The 19,524-nt window shown below is 38.0% G+C and overlaps 1 protein-coding gene across 1 annotated transcript in view; it reads left to right on the top strand.

The window, feature by feature from the left end:
* The window catches only part of Rme-8 (receptor mediated endocytosis 8), a 41,601-nt gene that overhangs the window by 18,877 nt on the left and 3,200 nt on the right, over positions 1-19,524 (top strand). Inside the window, exons 17-37 of the mRNA XM_068763954.1 lie at positions 293-467; positions 997-1,199; positions 2,170-2,290; positions 2,398-2,562; positions 3,003-3,154; positions 3,913-4,114; positions 5,198-5,386; positions 6,576-6,711; positions 7,377-7,564; positions 7,987-8,172; positions 8,585-8,761; positions 9,460-9,621; positions 10,728-10,946; positions 11,417-11,549; positions 13,482-13,745; positions 14,346-14,458; positions 15,772-15,941; positions 16,973-17,204; positions 17,357-17,524; positions 17,943-18,092; positions 19,265-19,490. Of these exons, the coding sequence (XP_068620055.1) occupies positions 293-467; positions 997-1,199; positions 2,170-2,290; positions 2,398-2,562; positions 3,003-3,154; positions 3,913-4,114; positions 5,198-5,386; positions 6,576-6,711; positions 7,377-7,564; positions 7,987-8,172; positions 8,585-8,761; positions 9,460-9,621; positions 10,728-10,946; positions 11,417-11,549; positions 13,482-13,745; positions 14,346-14,458; positions 15,772-15,941; positions 16,973-17,204; positions 17,357-17,524; positions 17,943-18,092; positions 19,265-19,490 (3,731 nt within the window). The remainder of the gene's footprint in view (positions 1-292; positions 468-996; positions 1,200-2,169; positions 2,291-2,397; positions 2,563-3,002; positions 3,155-3,912; positions 4,115-5,197; positions 5,387-6,575; positions 6,712-7,376; positions 7,565-7,986; positions 8,173-8,584; positions 8,762-9,459; positions 9,622-10,727; positions 10,947-11,416; positions 11,550-13,481; positions 13,746-14,345; positions 14,459-15,771; positions 15,942-16,972; positions 17,205-17,356; positions 17,525-17,942; positions 18,093-19,264; positions 19,491-19,524) is intronic.

Genomic DNA, 19,524 nt, shown 5'->3' with positions numbered 1-19,524 from the left:
GGCTCCTTTAGGTGAACCGACGATATCGTTTAGGTCACGCGATGTTGCTGGATGCGGGTAGCGCTGGACTGATCATCACTGATCACATGTCTTGCAGTGGACGTTTATAGGCTGAAAACAAAAAGAAGATGTATCGGTTGCCCAAGATACAGGCTCAGTTTTATATGGAAACCTCTGAAAACTTTTATATTTCTATCATTCTTTAATTTTAATAAACATGTCTTCTAGAATAGTTACTCTCGTTAATAAGAACAGTATTATTTTATATTTATTATACACTATTGTTTCGTAGAATCCTTGTAGAGCTGATGACGTTGGCTCACTTGCATACGTCGCGCGCCACGGTGCCCGCGCAGAGCAACGTGATCGAGGCCCCCGCGCAGCCCACTGGCGGTGACCGCGAGTGGTATTACAACCTGGAGCTGCAAGACAAGCTGCAACGGAAGGGACCTGTCAGCTTGCAGCAGGTACTCTATGTTGACAATAATTCTTCATGCTCCAATTCAACAGTTACAAATAGGCAATGTTAAACAGTCAAGTTTCTTACCAGGTTCTTTTTAATCAATATTTCAAACTAGGCAGTAGTCCATATATAACTAAATATTTCAAGTTAGTTGTCGACGTTTTAGTATAAAAAATGTCTATGGGGGATATACCACTATCGCCATGCTTAGAAGGCGGGTTGGCAAGCGTAATGTGGTATTATTATACGCAGAGGACGCTGCTGCTCGCTCATCCCTTGGCAATCCCATATAATTAATGCATAAAGTATAAACTATGTAAGATTGTATCCTGGAAATCAAACCCGCAACCTACGACTACAAGTCTCAGTCTACCTTTGGGCTACCATTGTTTCCCAATATTTAAATTTACGTTGTATCAATGTGTTCAACTTTCGTGAATGAATGTTAAAACCTATTCGAAAGAATAAATATTGGTTTCATTATTTCATTTGTTTTTATTTACTATTAATTATTTTTTTTATATTTACTGTAGTTGAAGGAGCTGTATAAGTCGGGCGAAATAAACAACAAAACGAAATGCTGGGCGAACAGTATGGAGGGCTGGAGGGCGGTGGGCAGCGTGCCGCAACTCAAGTGGACGCTGGTGGCGCGGGGCACCGCGGTCATGGACGAGAGTGCCCTCGCCGCTACTGTGCTCGACCTGCTCATTGTTTGCACGCGGTACTACCCCAGCAGGTAGGTCCAAGGATATCACGTCAGAACTTGTATTACACCGAAGTTTAAATAGATGTTGTAGGATGCATTGAGAATTGTCCCATAATAGCATTAACCTGTAGTTCGACTTACTTTGGTCCACTTCGATATGCGAGTGTTAGCAAAATAAGGCTTTAGCGGCCTCCCAGTCCAGTAGATAATGAAACTGCCCATATCGATGCTCTTGAGAGAGCTCACGAAATTAGTTTTAATAGGTCATACGGTTGAAGACATAGTTAAAGTCGCGAGAAGTCGCTGGATGCAGGCAGCCTTGCTGTGAGCGTCAATTGGCTGAAAAAAAAAAGATATGATGAAACTGTCAAATCCTAATAGCATTATAATTTTTATATCATGATTGATCCGGAAATTTTTATTTCAATGATAAAAAATTACCACGGAAGTGACACATTCTTAACTAAATTAAATCTAAGTTTGTTTATTAATTAATTATCTGTTCCACGCCTGATACATGTTGCGTGTAATTACATAAAATCCATCCTTGGTGATGTTTTTACATGCCATAATATAAATATTTTGATCAAATTTTAAACCCAAAAAATTTATTAGTGAAAAATATCCATTTTTATACGAATTCCATGCCTTGAGGTTACATAAGTATTGTGATTTTAAAACTGGATAGGAAAGTGAACACACAAAATGGGTAACACAGGGAAGTACACAGGGTGGTATTATCGCAAACGGCTATTACTTCAAAGACCATTGCACCACACTTGGTTAATAAGTCAAAATAGAAGGGGGGACGGTCATTGAATGATATGAGGGGTTGAAATTGGATGCATACTTCAGTAATCATAATGTTAAAATTGAATTAGATTTGTCATTGCTTAATCCAAAAATAAGAATAAATATGTATTTCTTCGTATTTGAAATTGAGTACTTTTAATCATATCATCTATTTGATTATGTTACTAAATAATAAAGATTTTCACAGAGATGAAGAAGATGCAGTGATAAGACCATTGCCTAGAGTTAAACGCATTCTATCGGAGCCCTCCTGCTTAGCTCACGTAGTCCAATTGCTATTAACTTTTGATCCAATACTCGTTGAAAAGGTAAGTTTTTTTCTTACATACATATTATATCAATTAATACATATATTAAAAATTATAAAAAAAATAATGTATGTCTCTTAATTTTAGTAATAAAGAATTTTTTTTAGGTGGCAACACTTTTGTATGAGGTCATGCAAGACAATCCAGAGATATCGAAATTGTACTTAACAGGCGTATTTTACTTCATGCTACTTTATACTGGATCCAATTTATTGCCGATTGCGAGGTTCCTGCGACTAACGCATATGAAGCAAGCATTCAGAGCTGATCAGGTATGTACTCATTTCATTTATTTAGCGTAAATATAAATAATAATTTATTTCAACAAAGGATGCTTATTTATTTAATATTCTATATTAATAATTTTATTTTGAACTTAGACATGATAATATTAACAAGAATATTATCATACGTCTTTACTATCTTTAATATAGAAATAATTTTAACGCAATTGTTCGTTGTCAGAAACAAAATAAAAATAAATATCAGACATTATTTTGAAAATCTGCAATTAAACTTTACTTGCAGCTCAAGCGTTATTGTGCAGGTTTACCATTATGCTTATTTTCTATGATACTACCATGTTTATTATTTAGCAGATTTATTATTTTTCACCAAGAGTATACATATAAAATGTGTACAAATCTGTCCGCAATAAACTAAACATTAAAAATTTAACAATGATGATTTATATGTAATAAAATATTTTCAGACAAGTTCAGATATAATGCAAAGGTCGATACTGGGTCAACTGTTGCCGGAAGCGATGGTCTGCTACTTGGAGAACCATGGTGCGGAAAAATTTGCGCAAATTTTCCTCGGCGAGTGGGATACTCCTGAAGCTATCTGGAACTCAGAAATGAGGTATATTATGATGATGAGATGAGGTATATTATGATGATATATTATGATGATATATTATGATGATGACGTATATTATATACATACAAACTTTTTGCCACGAATCAAACTAGAGGAAGATGATCTCAGCTTATTTACGAAATTTTGCTTTTATATATGGTCACAAAAAGTTAGAGGTGTTGAAAGTTACACCTACCTATCCAAATAAGTGAAAATATTGTTTTTGTAATAAGTATACTATGCCTCAATGCCTTAAGACGAAAGTATGCTAACAATATGTGGTGTCAGAATTGATTTTGGCAATAAAACATGATCGGTCACGTGAGGCCTTATTGGTAAGCTCAACTTCGCTCATTGCACCATGGAGCTATGTTCGGGATTTTTATACAAGATCAGGAATGAGAAGGTAATATACGAAGTGGATTGGCAGGACAGACGACCTGGTTAAGGTCCTCGGAACACACTGGATTTGGGCTGCTTCCAGCAGGACCCATTGGAAATCGACAGGGTGGATTGGCAATGTCCAACTGTGGACGTCCAATCATTTCAATCGGCGCTAGTCAGACATGGTACATCCTTACCTCGATATTATATCAATGAACATTAGCTTGGCAAACACTTGACCGTTTTTTTTTAACTTTATAAATATTATTTTTTCTACCATTGAAAAAACTGATGAATTAGTACATATTTTAAAATAAGGCTTAGTTATTACCTAAGGAAAATAATAATGCAATACTAATAACGTGTTGTTCTTTTAGACGCATGTTAATAATGAAAGTATCAGCGCACATAGGCGAGTTCACGCCGCGCCTGCGCGCCCACGTGGCGGCTAGGTACCCCTACCTCGCGATACCCGCCGTCTGCTATCCGCAGTTGCAGCACGAGCTCTTCTGCAACATGTTCTACCTGCGGCACCTTTGCGACGTACAGCGCTTCCCAGATTGGCCTATACCTGATCCGGTAATACAACATTTGACAAATTATGACTATTACATATACTTTGTTTTTTACAGAACTATCTAAGTATACAATACGTGCAGTACGTTTCATAGTACGATCGCCGACTAGAGTATGAACATTCCAGTGTACTATTGTAATAGATTCATGATTGTAGAGGGCGTCACTTGATTTTTGTCACATAAAATTCAATATCTATAATCGAAAGTTTTCGCCTTTGGCACATTTTAGATAGTGTGGGTGTATAAAATGATCAAATCCCTATATAGGACTGTATTGCATATACAAGGTATGTGTATGTGTAACAAAGTTGAAAAATTAAAAATGTTCTCAATAAAAGTTAATATTAAGGTATAGTTTGAGAATATGCGTTTTTCAAAATCAATGACTGTAGAAAATACTCTTGAAACTTAATCTCATTGGTTAAGCGGTGAGAAGATAAAGATGCATTTGCATGGAGGGAAAAAGTCAGTCTACATTTATTCTTTTTATTTATCAAACGAATGCGTGTTTTTGGAACGATTTATAAAAAATATGAACTTTTTTGGGGATCGCCCAAATAATAGCACGTCAAACATTAATCCCTAGTGCTGTCTTGCTCGCACAGTACTTACCACACGCAGACCCGTGCGAGTTCACTCACCCACGAGTTGTACTACGCAAAATGTGTAAATGTAGCGAAAAATTAAAGAAACAAAGAACAAAAAAGCGTAGGAACAAGTCAAAAGAGAATCAAGAACCAAATCGATTAGCAACAATCGACTAGCAATGTAGCGTTTCTTATACGTTCGACGAACTTTTACTCAATCACCTATCTCCTACAAATTCATTCATCTGTTATATTTTATATTTATAAATATTATAAACGACGTAATAGTTTACATCATATGTCAGTAAAAAATCATATATATTAACTAAAGCTACGAAAGGTATAAAACTGGCCAGAAACTTTTTTTTGCATGTTACAGATGACTAAAAATGTATTATACATAATTACATCTACAAGACGCAAAGTGGATCACGTGAATTGGGCATATTAATCGCATAGTCTTGGTAAAGCGTTTCTCATACAAAGTTGTGTTACAGGTTCGTCTTCTGAAAGACGTTTTGGAGGCGTGGCGTCGGGAAGTGGAGAAGAAGGCTCCATCCATGACCGTGGCGGACGCTTACGCGGCGCTGGGTTTGGATGCAGGCACGCATGATGAGGCTGCCGTCCGCAAGGCATACTACCGACTCGCACACCAGTACCATCCCGACAAGAATCCTGAAGGCCGGGTAAGCGTACAGTTCTCACAGAAACATAAATAAAACACTTGTGTCGAGTAAACAGTATATCTGTTTAATACGTCATGCTTGCATATCCAAAATTAAATAGCTATTTATTAATCTCCGAGAATAGTATTATAAAGTTCACATGTTAGGCAACGCACGTCGTACGTTGCGACGGCGTTCTTGAAAGCGAATCCAGTGGTCAACAAAACATGGTCGCCCTTTTAGATTGCGGCAGATCTGTGTTCCTGTATATGATAACCGTTTTCATTAATTGAGAGCCTGTTTACAGATTGGTTCCCACTAACCGATTTTTATTGAATTTTATGGCTTATTAAGCCTTCTCCGGGGACTCGCTCGTGCTATATGATGGCTGTGTTAACAACAAATGAAAATGCACTGTTTATAAATTATATATTTAAACATTTTAAAATAAATTACCTGCACTAAATTAATGTTGTGAAAAATAAATATATGAAATTTAATGACATGTAAATGTCAGTTTTATAGTTATCGTCATTAGAGTATTTTTTTAATATTTAAGACGAGGCCACACAGAAGAGGTTCAAACATATATTTCAAGAAGGGAATCTACAAATTGATTCTTCCGTAAATTACACAGAGCAATTTATTTAATTTTTGTGGTATTAATTAGCAAGTCTGCAACTTTGTACTTGGCAAGTGTAAAATAATAACTGTTCAGTTCATTTGTTTCATTATATCAGAAAATGGAAGTGCCTTATAGAGCCTGTAACTAGCGATCATTTATCTAATAGATTCAGGCGTTACCTTGCGGAAGTCCATCCTAACTAAGAAAGATCCTAAGGAGATGTTACACCAACCAGTCTGGTCGATGCCCCATGGAGGGGTGAAATACTTGAAGAGTAAATTAACGCTGGTAGTTGTGTTTCGCATTGTTTGCCGCACGCGCATTTATCAGCGGGCTGGCTCGCGGTGCACTAAATTGCACGACTACTGCTGCATACCGGAAGTAGCTATATGTTAATCCCTTTCTTAGTTAGCAAACATTTTTTATACTTTGTGAAAGAGAAGCAGAATAGCGGTAATTTGGTAGTTTAAATTTAATAACTTAGTTTCCAGAATCCAATTTTACATTTCTGGAATCTCATAAACATGTTTTATAAAAAAATAAATTAAAACTAAATTATTAATAATTTACATACAATTGTTTCAGGATCGATTTGAAGCGGTCAATCAGGCATATGAGTTTCTTTGCAGCAGGAACGTCTGGACTGGTGATGGACCAAATACAAATAATATTGTGCTAATATTACGCACTCAGACCATACTGTTCCAGAGATATTCTGAAGGTGAGTCCATATCAGATGTCTCTGTATTTATTTTGTTCAACAATGAACTTTATTATCAGGTATTAGGGGTCATAATCACTCACTCTCTAATGAAGAGTTAATTTCTATCTTTATAATTAAATCATAAAGTTTTTGTATAAAAGTAAATAGGTGTCAAACTGTAACTATTACAGAAATTCGTCATCATCTCATTTCATGTATAGGATGTCCCTTGTTGAACATAGGCTCCCTCATAGATTTTCAAAAAAGTTGGCAGCGTCGACAGACGACATTAATAACGTCGTAAGACCTCCCACAAATATTTTATAGTAACTAAATTTAACTCAGTTAACAGTTCAAATGTGAGAAACCAATGTTCGATTAAAATGAAAAAAATTACTTCATAGTCATATTCTTGGAGTCTCTTGCGAAATAGCGTCTTTTTCCCAAAGGGTAAGTGTCACAATGCCACGCATCAAACCTTAACAAAGCATTATTACAATTTGGTATAGTGTATGTATGTCAGTGGTGCTTGATCCGTAGATAAGGGCAGACGTGAGTATTGCCGAGGTAAAAATCTGCAGATAAAATAGATTTTACAATTTAAAATATAGTTTATACCATGGTATCAAAACTATATATTCTTTGCTTTAATAAATTATAGTAATGATTACGATTGTACGCAGTCCTGGCTCCGTACAAGTATGCAGGATACCCGCAGCTGTTGAGCACTGCACGCCTGGAAGTGGAAGCGGAGCAGCTGTTCGGTGACCGTGATGCAGCATTGCTGCCCGCCGCCTGCCAGCTCGCGCACGCCACCGTGCGCTGCTCAGCCCTCAACGCTGAGGAACTGCGCCGTGAGGGCGGCCTCCAGGTGTGTACAATTGAACAGACTTTTTCTTTAGCATTTATAGGATCAGGTATCCATGTTAGGAGGTGATTCGCACATCTTCCGCCGTTGAGTAGCCTTCGCTTCAAGTACCACATCACCAGTATAGTATGTTGATTGTGAACAACATACGATCGACGTCCTTTATAAGTATATTATTAAATAAAAGTTATTACAGCTCCAAGAGTTTTTAGTTGATTGAAATGTTTGGTTTCTGATATGTTGACTCATTAATATGTTTACATTATAATCTATACATAAAACATTGTTAAAGTTCATTTAAAAGAGCAACTGTTGACTTTTCAGCAGATCGGCGTTCCAAATCACGATCCAAAAGTGCGTTATTAAAACGCCTACTGGAATAAAGACATTTTGAATTTGAATAAAATATAAGTTGTTATCTGCAGGTGTTGGAGGCGGCACTGTCGCGGTGCTCGGCGGTGCTGGGCGGCGATGGGCGTGGCGCGGCGGCGGCAGTGTGCGCGCACTGCGCCCGCTGCATAGCCGTGGCCGCCGCCTTCCCCGCCTGCCGCAGCGTGTGCGCAGCCATGCCCGCACTCGCTTCCGACCTCGTGCCGCTGCTCAAACGACCGGTAACAGACGCAGACATAATCACTTGCTCCTATCTTTTAATTTTCATCGTCATCAACCTACCGTATTCAGTTTTGTTTCGGAGAGGAAATGTTCTAGGTGCGCCCAAGATCGCCCAAGACTAATTGTAACCGTAGATATTCACCCACATTAAAATAGAATTTATTGTTTGTATTTTCAGAAGTTACTATGTCTAGGAGTAAAAATTGATGTTACGTGATAATTTTACTAATAAGACACCTATTACCTATCATGCTAACTATGTTAACTAACATTTACGACGTATATATTATACATAAACATATAGAGAATTATGAATATAATCCACCTAGTAGACGAGAGAGATTAACGTCTAAAAATATCTTCAACTTAAAGAACATGTACAATCAATACTGTTCGTTTGATGAAACTTAGGAATTGGGTGAGACAGCGTGCGCAGGCGCAGAGGCGGTGGCGGCGTTGTGTGCGGAGGCGACGTGCCGCGCCCAGCTGGCCCGCGCCGGGGCCCTACACGCTCTTTTGCCTCCGGTGCTGCGGTACGACTACACGCTCGCGGAGTCCGGCGTCGACACTCAGGGCGAAAATAAACAGGTTCATTCACTTTTTATTATAAAATTAATATTGAACTTACCGTCGCAGGTATGCCTCCACTTGGTGGACCGATAACAAGTAAAGTCACGAAAAGTCGCTGGATGTGGGCAGCGTAAGACCGTTCATTGTGGAGACCTTTGATTGACATACTGATGACAGAACAATTCAGCCGGGGGTTGTTCTCGTTGAAGGTAGGGGAGTAGGAAGGAAGGAGTTGAAGTAGTAGTTGGCACACCACATAGCTCACAGAACACATGGCCGGCGTTCAGGTCCTGGAGTGCAGACCACAGACTGGCAAGCACAGGATAAAGAGACGGCCTAGAGGTAATCGGAAGACGTTGAATACAGACCGCTTTTGTAAATCTGTGGTAGACGTCCTTCGGCTGATATTTTATTTTATTTTATTTAGGCATAGGAAACAAACAGTAGTATAGTGAAAAATTACGAACAAATTTTTTAACATAATGCCATCCCAAATTCTAAAATTTAAGTGAAAATTGTTACAAATTTCATTGGCAGTTGTTATGTATTAAGATGAATTACTAGTCGCTGTTTGATATTCAGTAGCCTCAAATTACTAATAACAAGGAAATACATACTAACTCAACTTAGTATCTATTTGCTCTTATCAACATTAATTGATTTTATATTAATTATGAATTAAGCATCGATAATACAATTATATTTTTTATTTCTAGGTGGAAGCAAACCAGTTGGCGGTGCAATGCGCGATCGCCCTTAGTGCAATGTACGGGCCGCACGAGGAGGCGTCGCCGGAGGACGAGCATATATGCAGCGCTCTGCATGCGCTACTTACTCCTTACCTTTGTGCGCGTCTTTCGCTACCGGACAGACACGAAGTAAGTGGTGGGCAACCACTATCCAATATATAAACATAACAGTAGAAATTGAAAAAAAGATTCCTTGTGTAATCTGTTCCCAGTAGTTATTGTTTCTAAGCGATAACCTTAGAAATGTGAACAGTAAAGAAGAAGAAAGGTGTATTGATAATATGGAAATGTAGTGCCGGAGAAGAATGTTTTTGATATCGTTGACTTTTGTTGTACATCGTTAACTGCACTTATGTATCTATTATCTAGTTACTCAAAATCGAGCATCGCCTCCGGATCACCTATAATAAAAAGCTATAGTATGGAGAGTTGTTCAGGGTAGAATAAAGATCCGAAGCTGACTATCGTCTTACTATGCAATAGACGGTCCAAGTAGCAGCCCTCACAGATTCACCTTTAAATCTGTGCGAGCGAAATGCTTCGGAGACGTTTTAACACATGTCGAGTATACGTTTTTTTGTTGTAAATATTACAAGGTACGAATCGTTTCTCTTCGTCTTTTTAAACGCGAGAAGTAATAGGGCTGCATAGTTACCTTGCGCCATATTTTCACCCCAAAAATAATTTGGTTTGTAAGAAAAAATGATAAACAGAGATAGGATATTTAAGTTCATATTTATCCAGAATTGATAATTTTTTAGTTTCTTTCGTTAATATGTTTTAGCCTTCGTTCAAGATAATGTATTCATTAATAACTCACTGAAGCTACACCTACATTTTCTTGGCCTAAAAATATTGTAGACACATAATTTTAAATATCTATTATCATATATAATAATATTAAATTCAATTATCCGATTTCTGGTATAGCGGGGCGATAATGTTTTGTTAATGTACTTCCCAGTGTAAACAAGAATATAGTCAGGTCTTGGACAATATAACATTCTGGTAAAGGGACTAATATTTGGAAAATGTAGTCTAAAAAGTAGGCTATAAATATTTTTATATGCAAAGATAAAATGATATTTATGTACCGCCCGTAAATTATATCGCGAAAGAATGGTCTAACAATGTCATCTGTCGGCGTCAACCGAAATTAAAGCAACTCGAACGCCATCTTGCGTTTGGTGTTAGAAAACTTAGGCCCATATTTAAATACTTATAATAATTCACAGCTTTTAAAAACCCTGACTTCGAACTGGCGTACGCCGTACCTCGTATGGGACAACAGCACCCGGGCAGAGCTGAAGGAATCGCTGGAACACTGGAGGTCGCTGGAGGAGGGAGAGCCTCTGTTGGAAACCGGCTTTGCGTACACCGCGCATGAGGGCCTGTTATCCGTCGGCGGCGTTTACCTCGATATATACAACGAACAGCCTGACTACCCTATAGAGGTGTGTATATCTTTAACTCGGTAATAAAAAAAGATCTGGTCCTGGTGTGATGCAGTGTAAAACGTATACCGAGAAACCACCCAGGAAAAAAAAAACGAATTGTATTAAAACGCGTGTTAAATCGAACACAGATATTCATCTTAAACGAGAGTAAGCGAAACCTCAGCTTAAAAATAAAGTTTATTATAATCATTAAAGATTTTCAACTGTGCTCTAATATCAAATAAGTAAACATTAATTACCTAAAGGTTTCGTATATATTATTTTCGTATAAATTTCCAGGATAATAAAAGTCTACGTTAGTCATTCCACAACATATTCTTTAATTTCAATTATATTTTTTCCGTTTAGATTTAAAATATTAATTAATACATTATATCTTTATATAGGAAGTGTAAAAACATACATTTATAAATATTGTTACATGCCTTATTATATTACTGATGATAAAAACTATTTTCTGTTTCTAGAATCCTCAGCAGTTCGTGCTGGAATTGCTCAAGTTCATCAAAGAGGAGACGCAAAACGAAATGACTGATGAGAGAGTTGAACACATCACCTTAGCGTTGAACTCTTTGGCTAATGTCCTTATTAAGAATCCAGGTAACAATCTTTCCAATTTATTATGTTAGTATGTACCAGAAAACACTTTAGTCACTCTTTACGAGGGTGAATCAAAAAGTTCTTAGAAATGCATATAAATGAATCCTTTTTGGATCAAGTTCGATATTCAAATTAAAGAGTGTCTATCACACTATATTTATGCAGACTGTCACTTGTTTTTGTCAGTTCGTTCGCATGTAATAAATTTTTTTGTGCAACGAGTTGCTAAAAAGTCAAATTTATGGATAAAAGTGAGTAACGTGCGGTGATAAAATATCTCAGTTTGAAAAAAATGTCTACGAAGGAAATTTTTTTGGACATTCAGCAGACATTAGGGGGTGATGCTGTACCCTATTCTACGGTTGCGTACTGGGTGGCTGAATTTAAAAGAGGTAGATCAAGCTGTAAAGATGACCCGCGTTCTGGGCGGCCTTCAACCTCCGTTACAGAAGAAAATGTCAAAAAGGTTGAGAATCTGGTTTTGGAAGACAGAAGAATGGCTATAAAACATATAGCTGAGATCCTAAAGATATCTTTTGGTAGCGTTCAATCCATTTTAATTGATTCACTGGGGTTCAAAAAAGTGTCTGCAAGATGGGTGCCACGAATGTTAACCGACGAAAACAAAAAGCGACGTTTGGAAATTTCCAAGCGTAATTTCGAAATGTTCCAGCGTGATTCAGATAATTTTTGCCGTCGTCTTGTCACCATGGATGAAACGTGGGTCCACCATTTTGATCCTGAAACTAAAAACAAAGCATGTCTTGGAAACGACCATCCTCTCCATCCATTAAGAAATTTCGAGTTGCTCCTACCGCTGGCAAAGTTATGGCCTCTGTGTTCTGGGATAGTGAAGGAATCCTTTTTATTGATTACATGCCAAAAGGCCAGACGATTACTGGACCCTATTATGCAAATTTAATCCCGAAAGTGCGTGAAGCGATTAAAGAAAAACGTCGTGGAAAACTGTCGTTGGGCGTGTTGTTCCTTCAAGATAACGCTCCTGCTCATCGATCGGAAGTTGCGCTCAACGCAATCCGCTGTGCTGGCTTCAAGCTCCTTGACCACCCACCATATTCTCCGGACTTAGCCCCAAGTGATTTTCACTTATTTCCAAAATTAAAAGAGGAAATCCGTGGAACAAAATTTCACGATAATGACGCGGTTATAGCTGCCGTAGAGGACTTTTTCGAGAGTCAAGAAAATAATTTTTTTTCACAAGGAATAAGGAAGTTAGAAACGCAGTATTCTAAATGCATTGCATTGGAGGGAGATTATGTAGAAAAATAAAATATTATTATTTAAATCTTTGCATTTTTTAATATTGATTCCAAGAATTTTTTGATTCACCCTCGTATTACTGTTTTATTGGAAAGAAAAACTATAGCGCTATACTAAATGTTTGCTAAAAATACTTTATCGCGCTTTTTCGCTCATGTTTTGTAGTACATTCTACTCATAGAAATCTGAAGTAATATGAAAAACGGATATTATTTTAATTGTTTCATGGTGTTTAATAATATTTCACTTAAAGACTATAATTAACCTTTAAGATTATTGACGCTATAGAACTCAATCACTTATCTATCTGCATGTTGTATTTATTATCATAGACTTTCTTATCACAGAGTATTGATGTGAGGGCCCATGGGAACTTTGTGATATAAAGTGATTGTCAATAGATGTAAAAGCTTTAAAGGGGTGAATGTACAGTTTACTTATCAGCAAAAAACTTGCATCATCCTGTATAAAGTGATCACTTCGAAAGATGTCACATTGTTTTAAATTATTATTATTCATTGTATTGAAACGAGACGGCGGTATGTTTTTAAACGATAATTAATTTCGTTTTATATCTCAAAACTAGTCTAAAAAAAGCTAAAAAAGTGACAAATACTACAATGAATTATAATGTAATATTTTTGTCCATAGGTGTGGAGATCCAGTGTATAGGGTCGTTTGGTCTGATCTTCGGATTGATCTCGGGTCGGACGTGGGTCGGGCTGCGCGAGGCCGCGCTGAGCGTGGCGCTGGCGGCCAGCGGCGTCCGAGAGTGCGTGGAGGACGTGGCGGCTTGCGGCGTGCTGGGACACCTGCTGCCGCTGCTGGGGGAGCGCACACCGCCGCCCAACGCGCTGCCGGCGCTCGCAGCGCTGCTCGCCAGCACGGCCCTCGTGCGCGAAGCTCTTGCCAAAGGTACCTACTGGTATATGTAATCATCCTCGCACATTCTTTTGAACAGCACGAAAAGTAAAGAATTATATCGCAATACAATTAGGAATAAAATTTTGTTGTAACAAAAATCATGGAAACTAAACAGTCTCCCTTAAACTATGAAGGCGGGAACTACTTATGATTGTAGACAAGTAAACTTTGTAATAATCATAAAAATCAAAGAAAAAACTAATCTTTTTTTCTGCTCTCTATGGCAAATGAAACAGAGAACTCACTCCAATTATGTTATAAATCTATTAAGCTTTTTGGAATATAATTGACGCTTCACCTAAAGAATCACCTGTCGTCATTTTAATAATTTCAAACTATCTTATTGTGTTCTATATAAAAATGAGACTCTCTTTTTCTTTGTGTCGCGTCGACCGTGTCAAATTTTATGTTAAAATAAATAGATAATAGTCGAGACTTTGGATAAAGTTTTGATGAGGATAAACTTTGGATTATTTTATCACAGGTTATTAATTTCTTAGTCACTAATTAGTCAGCAATTGAAATTAATTTAATAATTTTTATTCATAACTAGGTTTGAAATAATTACACTAGTTTTTTTCCATAATGCAGGCGCAGTGATCTACCTCTTGGATTTGTTTTGCAACTGCAAGATACCAGAAACAAGAGAGGCGGCAGCGGAGTTATTGTCTCGAATGATGGCGGACAAGTTGCATGGGCCTAAGGTAAATTAAGTTATTCTGACTATTCTTAACGAGCCCCGAGAGTGCACCCAGAGAGCAAGGGAGAGAGTTTTGTTCAGAGTTTCGCTGCGAGATCAAATTTAAAATAAGGAGATCCGCAGAAAAACTAATATAACCGACGTAGCTCGAAGAGTTGCTAGTCTGAATTGGCGCAGATGGCCGTTTGGGGACGAAAAGTTTTCGAGCGGTGACCACGAGTTAGTAAATGGGAAGTCACTGGATGCTGGCAGCGAAAGACTGATCATCTTAGTGATCTTTCGGTAAGGCTTATGCCTTCCGGTAGGCGTTTATCGGCCAGAAAGAAAAAGCTGATTATTCAGCTATTATAGCGACTTTGTTAATGTTATGAAGCTTATATTTTTTATATTAAATTAAACAGCGCAAAATTGATTTTGTTTATTTACTTACTTTTTGTTCGTACCTTTTATATTAATTTGAAATAAGCATACACATTTACTCTTTGTAAGGAGGTATGACATCTTCCAGTCCAATATCCCTCCTGACCTCACAACGTAAGTCTTAGGACAATATTTGAAGTAGTGACGCCTTACAGCACTGAAACGTCTCTCATTCCGGTCTTTGTTAGCAAGCTCATACTTACTTAAAAAAACCATGGGCAGGGCTAAGGTCGGGATTTCTTCGGTGGATCAAATCACAAATGTGGCGTAAGCAAACCGAAATAACCGATAGGCCTTGTACTGCGGATTGGCAAGTTGTAGTGGCTGAGGGCAAGTCATTGCGCAGAACTTATGGCCGCTGGGACCTTAAGCTTCTGGAGTGGAGACGGACCGACAAGCGCGGCCTGGGACGTCTATCCATAAGATAAACAGATGTCTATGTTAAGGCTGTCGGAAGACGCTAGGTTCCAACCGATCCTCGTGGAATTATATGGATGAAGCCTATGTTCTGAGGCTGAAATTGTGATGATTCTATCCCGTAAACGAAGTTTGAGAAACTAATTTAAATATTTATCATAACAAGTGTATGAGGGGTGGGTGGTATTGTACACTTGTCGCAGTCTTTCGGTTTTTCTTTATCTCCTGTAACTTTAATACTGTGCGTTAATTTAAGGTGCTTTAAGTAACTGCGTGTTAACTACTGACAATGTGACTTTGATTAGATTCTCTCATTATGTTTGTCACCGGAGTGCACAAGTGTAGTGGGCTACAAGTGGTAAAAGAGACTGTTGCCTATTCTTACATATTTGGTTTATACTTGCTACAAAGTAGCAACCGTTATATTACACGAACCTTGATATGGACAATGGTAAGAGTAAAGTGTGTTGGGGCGTTCAGGTGCGGCTGACGATGTCGCGGTACGTGCCGGGCGTGTTCGCGGACGGCGTGCGCGAGTCTTGTGGCGGTGCGATGCAGGCGTTCGACGCGACGCACGAGCACCCCGAGCTGGTGTGGGGCGATGACGCACGTCGACGTGTGCAGGCGCACATTGCACGCCTCCGCGATAGGTAACGCCCCCCCCCCCCACCCCTCCTCCCACTCACATTTATATGATATACATCAAACACATTAGTTAAACATGTAGTTATATCTTGTATTGATATATTAACTTCAATAAAAATAGAAAACGTTGGAAATTAATTTTATTAAAATACTTTTATTACGTCGTCTATATTCATTAATTTGTTGCCAGGCATACTGAACTAATCATCAACATTAGGCGAGGTAGATATAAACAGATGTGTAACAATTATTTTATTATTTAATGCTATATGCGTTCGGCTGTTAGGGTTAAAAGGTTTCGAGTGGCACCCTGTCCCCCCTGCACGTAGACCGATGACATAGTCAAGGCCGTGAAAAGTCGTATGCGGGCACCACCACACCAGTTATCGTGGTGATTTTTAGGAGAAATGTATAATCTGGCAGTGGGCGTCTATCGGCTGACGGAATGATGATAATTTGTTATTTATGTATGAGATATACTATCCATATTATCTAATCACAAAGGAAAACATAGCAGGATATGTACACCTATCCCCCGATTTACACGGTAGATACGTTCCTAAGAAAAACGTGTAAATCGAAAATTTAAAATTTTCAAGTCAAAACCGTGTACTTAAATCGAAAAACTTGCAGTAAATGCATAATTTTGCTATTTAACAGTTGTGATTTTTTATTTTTTTATTTAATTACAATACATTAACCACAAGTACAAGAAATAAAGCCAAAGGTGTTTTATTGTCCTTTATCACTGTCAGAAATTACTCTCATTCTTTTTTTTCGGAATCGAAGGTTCGAATTCAATTTCATTACTCGAAGTTATTTGTGCGGATTCGATGTTTGAAGCAGAAATATTTACATTATGAGAGATGGTAATAAAATCGGTTTTTAAAACAAAAAAAAAACTTATTTGGAAAACCGTGTAAAAGCGAAAACGTGTAAAATAAGTACCGTGTAAATCGGGGGATAGGTGTATTTGTAAACAATGATTAAATATTTGGAATAAATATTTGCTATAATGTTGTTGAAAATATTACAGACATTTTGCAAACCAGCTACGCGATCCCAATGTGTTATTCGAGGATCGTGAGACGTTAGAAAGAGTGGCAAACGGAGAGGAGGTTTGGGCGCCACCTGGCGAGGTGGTAGTGGGCGGCGTATATCTGAAGCTGTACTTGCAAAATCCGCACTGGAGCCTGCGTAGCCCTAAGAAGTTCCTTCAGGAGTTACTTACCGAAACTCTTACTGCTCTCAATAAGGATTCTTCTGATGTAAGTGTTTTCAATTGATATTAAATAATTACTTTAATTATGTTAAATTCTATGTACTGTAATTATTTTTTTATTTTCCTGCCATAAGAGTCAGTTTTTCTAAGGTTGGCTGGGAAAAATATGATTATATATGTTATTTATATGTTTTGAAGGGAAGCCGCGGTGAAGTTTGCGCTCGTGCGTTGGCTGCTCTTCTACGAGCCAAGCCGGCGCTAGGTGAGGCCTGTGCACAACTGGGAGAAATGCCCCGCCTGGCGCGCCTGTTGCCTGCCTGTCCGCGGCTCGCCGTGCCTGTATTGGCAGCCCTTGCCGACACACAGGTAATACATAAGACATAATTGCACACGAAGTGACTCTGTGTACCTGAGGTACGAGTCATCTCGAGACGTGACTATACATTAAAACAAACATCGGCTGTTGTTACATTGGAACTTACTCTGAGAGTTATCATTTATCGATAAGTCCTAGAACGAGTCAAACAGATTATTACCATCATTATTTCAATCGTAGAAAGTTGATTGTTGGACATAAAAGACCTTGTATTTTCAACAGGAACATGCAAGGCCGAACTGAACTAGTTATAATATATTAGTGCAAATATAACATAATAAAGTAAAACTATTATTTAAATGTTTTCAACATTTAAATAAAGCTTTATATAGTACTTAACACAATTTGTTAGATATTTTGTTCCTTAGTGTTTTAATTAATATTTATAAAAAATTACGTATGTCTTAGGCATGCGTGGCGGCATTCACGCAAACGGACGTGATGGCCGGTCTGAAGACAGCCGTGAAGACATGCAGGGAGGTGGTCGGCAGCGCCTGCGAGGCTCTAGCCGCCATATTTAACAATAACAACGCGAACACCGACAAGTTGGTGTTGCAGGTGTGTTTATGTTTATGTTGATATATATATATATATATATATATATATATATATATATATATATATATATATATATATATATATATATATCAACATAAACTAATAATATATATATATATATATATTTACATTTATTTTATTTTACTTATGTTATTACGTTTTACATTGCTATAATCGAATTTTTGATCGAATTGACAATAATTGTTATTTATTTATTTGCCTAAAACTAATTTCATTTAATTATATGTCAGAGCGACCTCTGTATTTGGTATATATACACATACATTGTTTTAAACTCTAGGATTCCTTTATATGAAACTCGCCCTAAGCCACCTATTCCTATTATTTTTATCAAATTGTTGCTGGTAGATATCGCCTCGAGCAATAAGACCGTCATTTTTACCATCGCTGCATAAATTCTACAGACTATATGTTTTAAGTTTCATTATAATGGGCAGTATCACCAACTCTCCCGCCATGCCTGGATATTATGGTTTATCCTCCTGTAGATATCTTTGAGCGAGGCCAATGCTTTTGGGTAGAAACGACGTGAAAGTAACATGATTTACCAACATATTTATTTTTATTATTAATATTGTCAATTATTGTTAGGATAAACTATAGTGTATGGAATGTGTAAATAAAAACTATTATGGAACACAGAGGACGCTTGCTGCCCATCCTCTGAAAACTTGTTTGTTCTGTTTCTGTTCAGGTGCATGCCTATATAATTAATGCAAAGTAACAAAGAGTGAATTATATTACATTTTATCCTGTGAATCTACGATTGCAAGTCTTAGTTCTTTACTGGCTAGGCTACTACTGCTTGATGTTGCTTAACCTGTACTTACTTTATAACTAAAAATTATTATAATCTTGGCAGACCATGGGGTTTGTTGCATAGCCCTTTTCAGTTTCACGCCTTTTTTACTTCTCTGAGGTAGAATTGGATATAGACTCGGAAGCAATTCGGTGTCTCTCCGGGGCGCATATGTCATTCACTATACCCATTCTCGTTTTTATTTTTAAATTCAAATTGTGAGGCTTAGGTATTTTAGAATTTGAAAATGAACGATTTCCGAGGACCGTAATCTGATCTTGAGCGTATATTAGCATATTTCTGAAGCGTTATTGACGAATGCACTAGTTTTAATATTTACTTGATATGGCAGGCTTTGGAGAGTGATCTGATCGGGGAGCTGCTATTGGTGCTGGAAGGTCGCGTGGAGGGGCAGGCGGCCGCTCAGCTGGTGCGCGCGCTGAAGGGCATGGCGCGGTCGGGCGCGCACGGTGAGCGCGTGCGTGCGTTGTTGGCGCGCAGTCGCGTGTGGGAGCAGTACGCGGCGCAGCGGCACGACCTCTTCATCTCCTCCACGCCCCACCACCACGCGCTCGCAGGTACACCGCCCCCTGCACTGTAACACTACTACCA

The sequence above is a fragment of the Battus philenor genome, unplaced genomic scaffold (genome assembly GCF_028537555.1).
Source record: "Battus philenor isolate CCGP_79_NKW_IND1 unplaced genomic scaffold, ilBatPhil1.0.hap1 SCAF_19, whole genome shotgun sequence".
Taxonomy (NCBI): domain Eukaryota; kingdom Metazoa; phylum Arthropoda; class Insecta; order Lepidoptera; family Papilionidae; genus Battus; species Battus philenor.
Note: the sequence above shows the minus strand (reverse complement) of the source record. Positions and strands in the feature narration are given on the sequence as shown.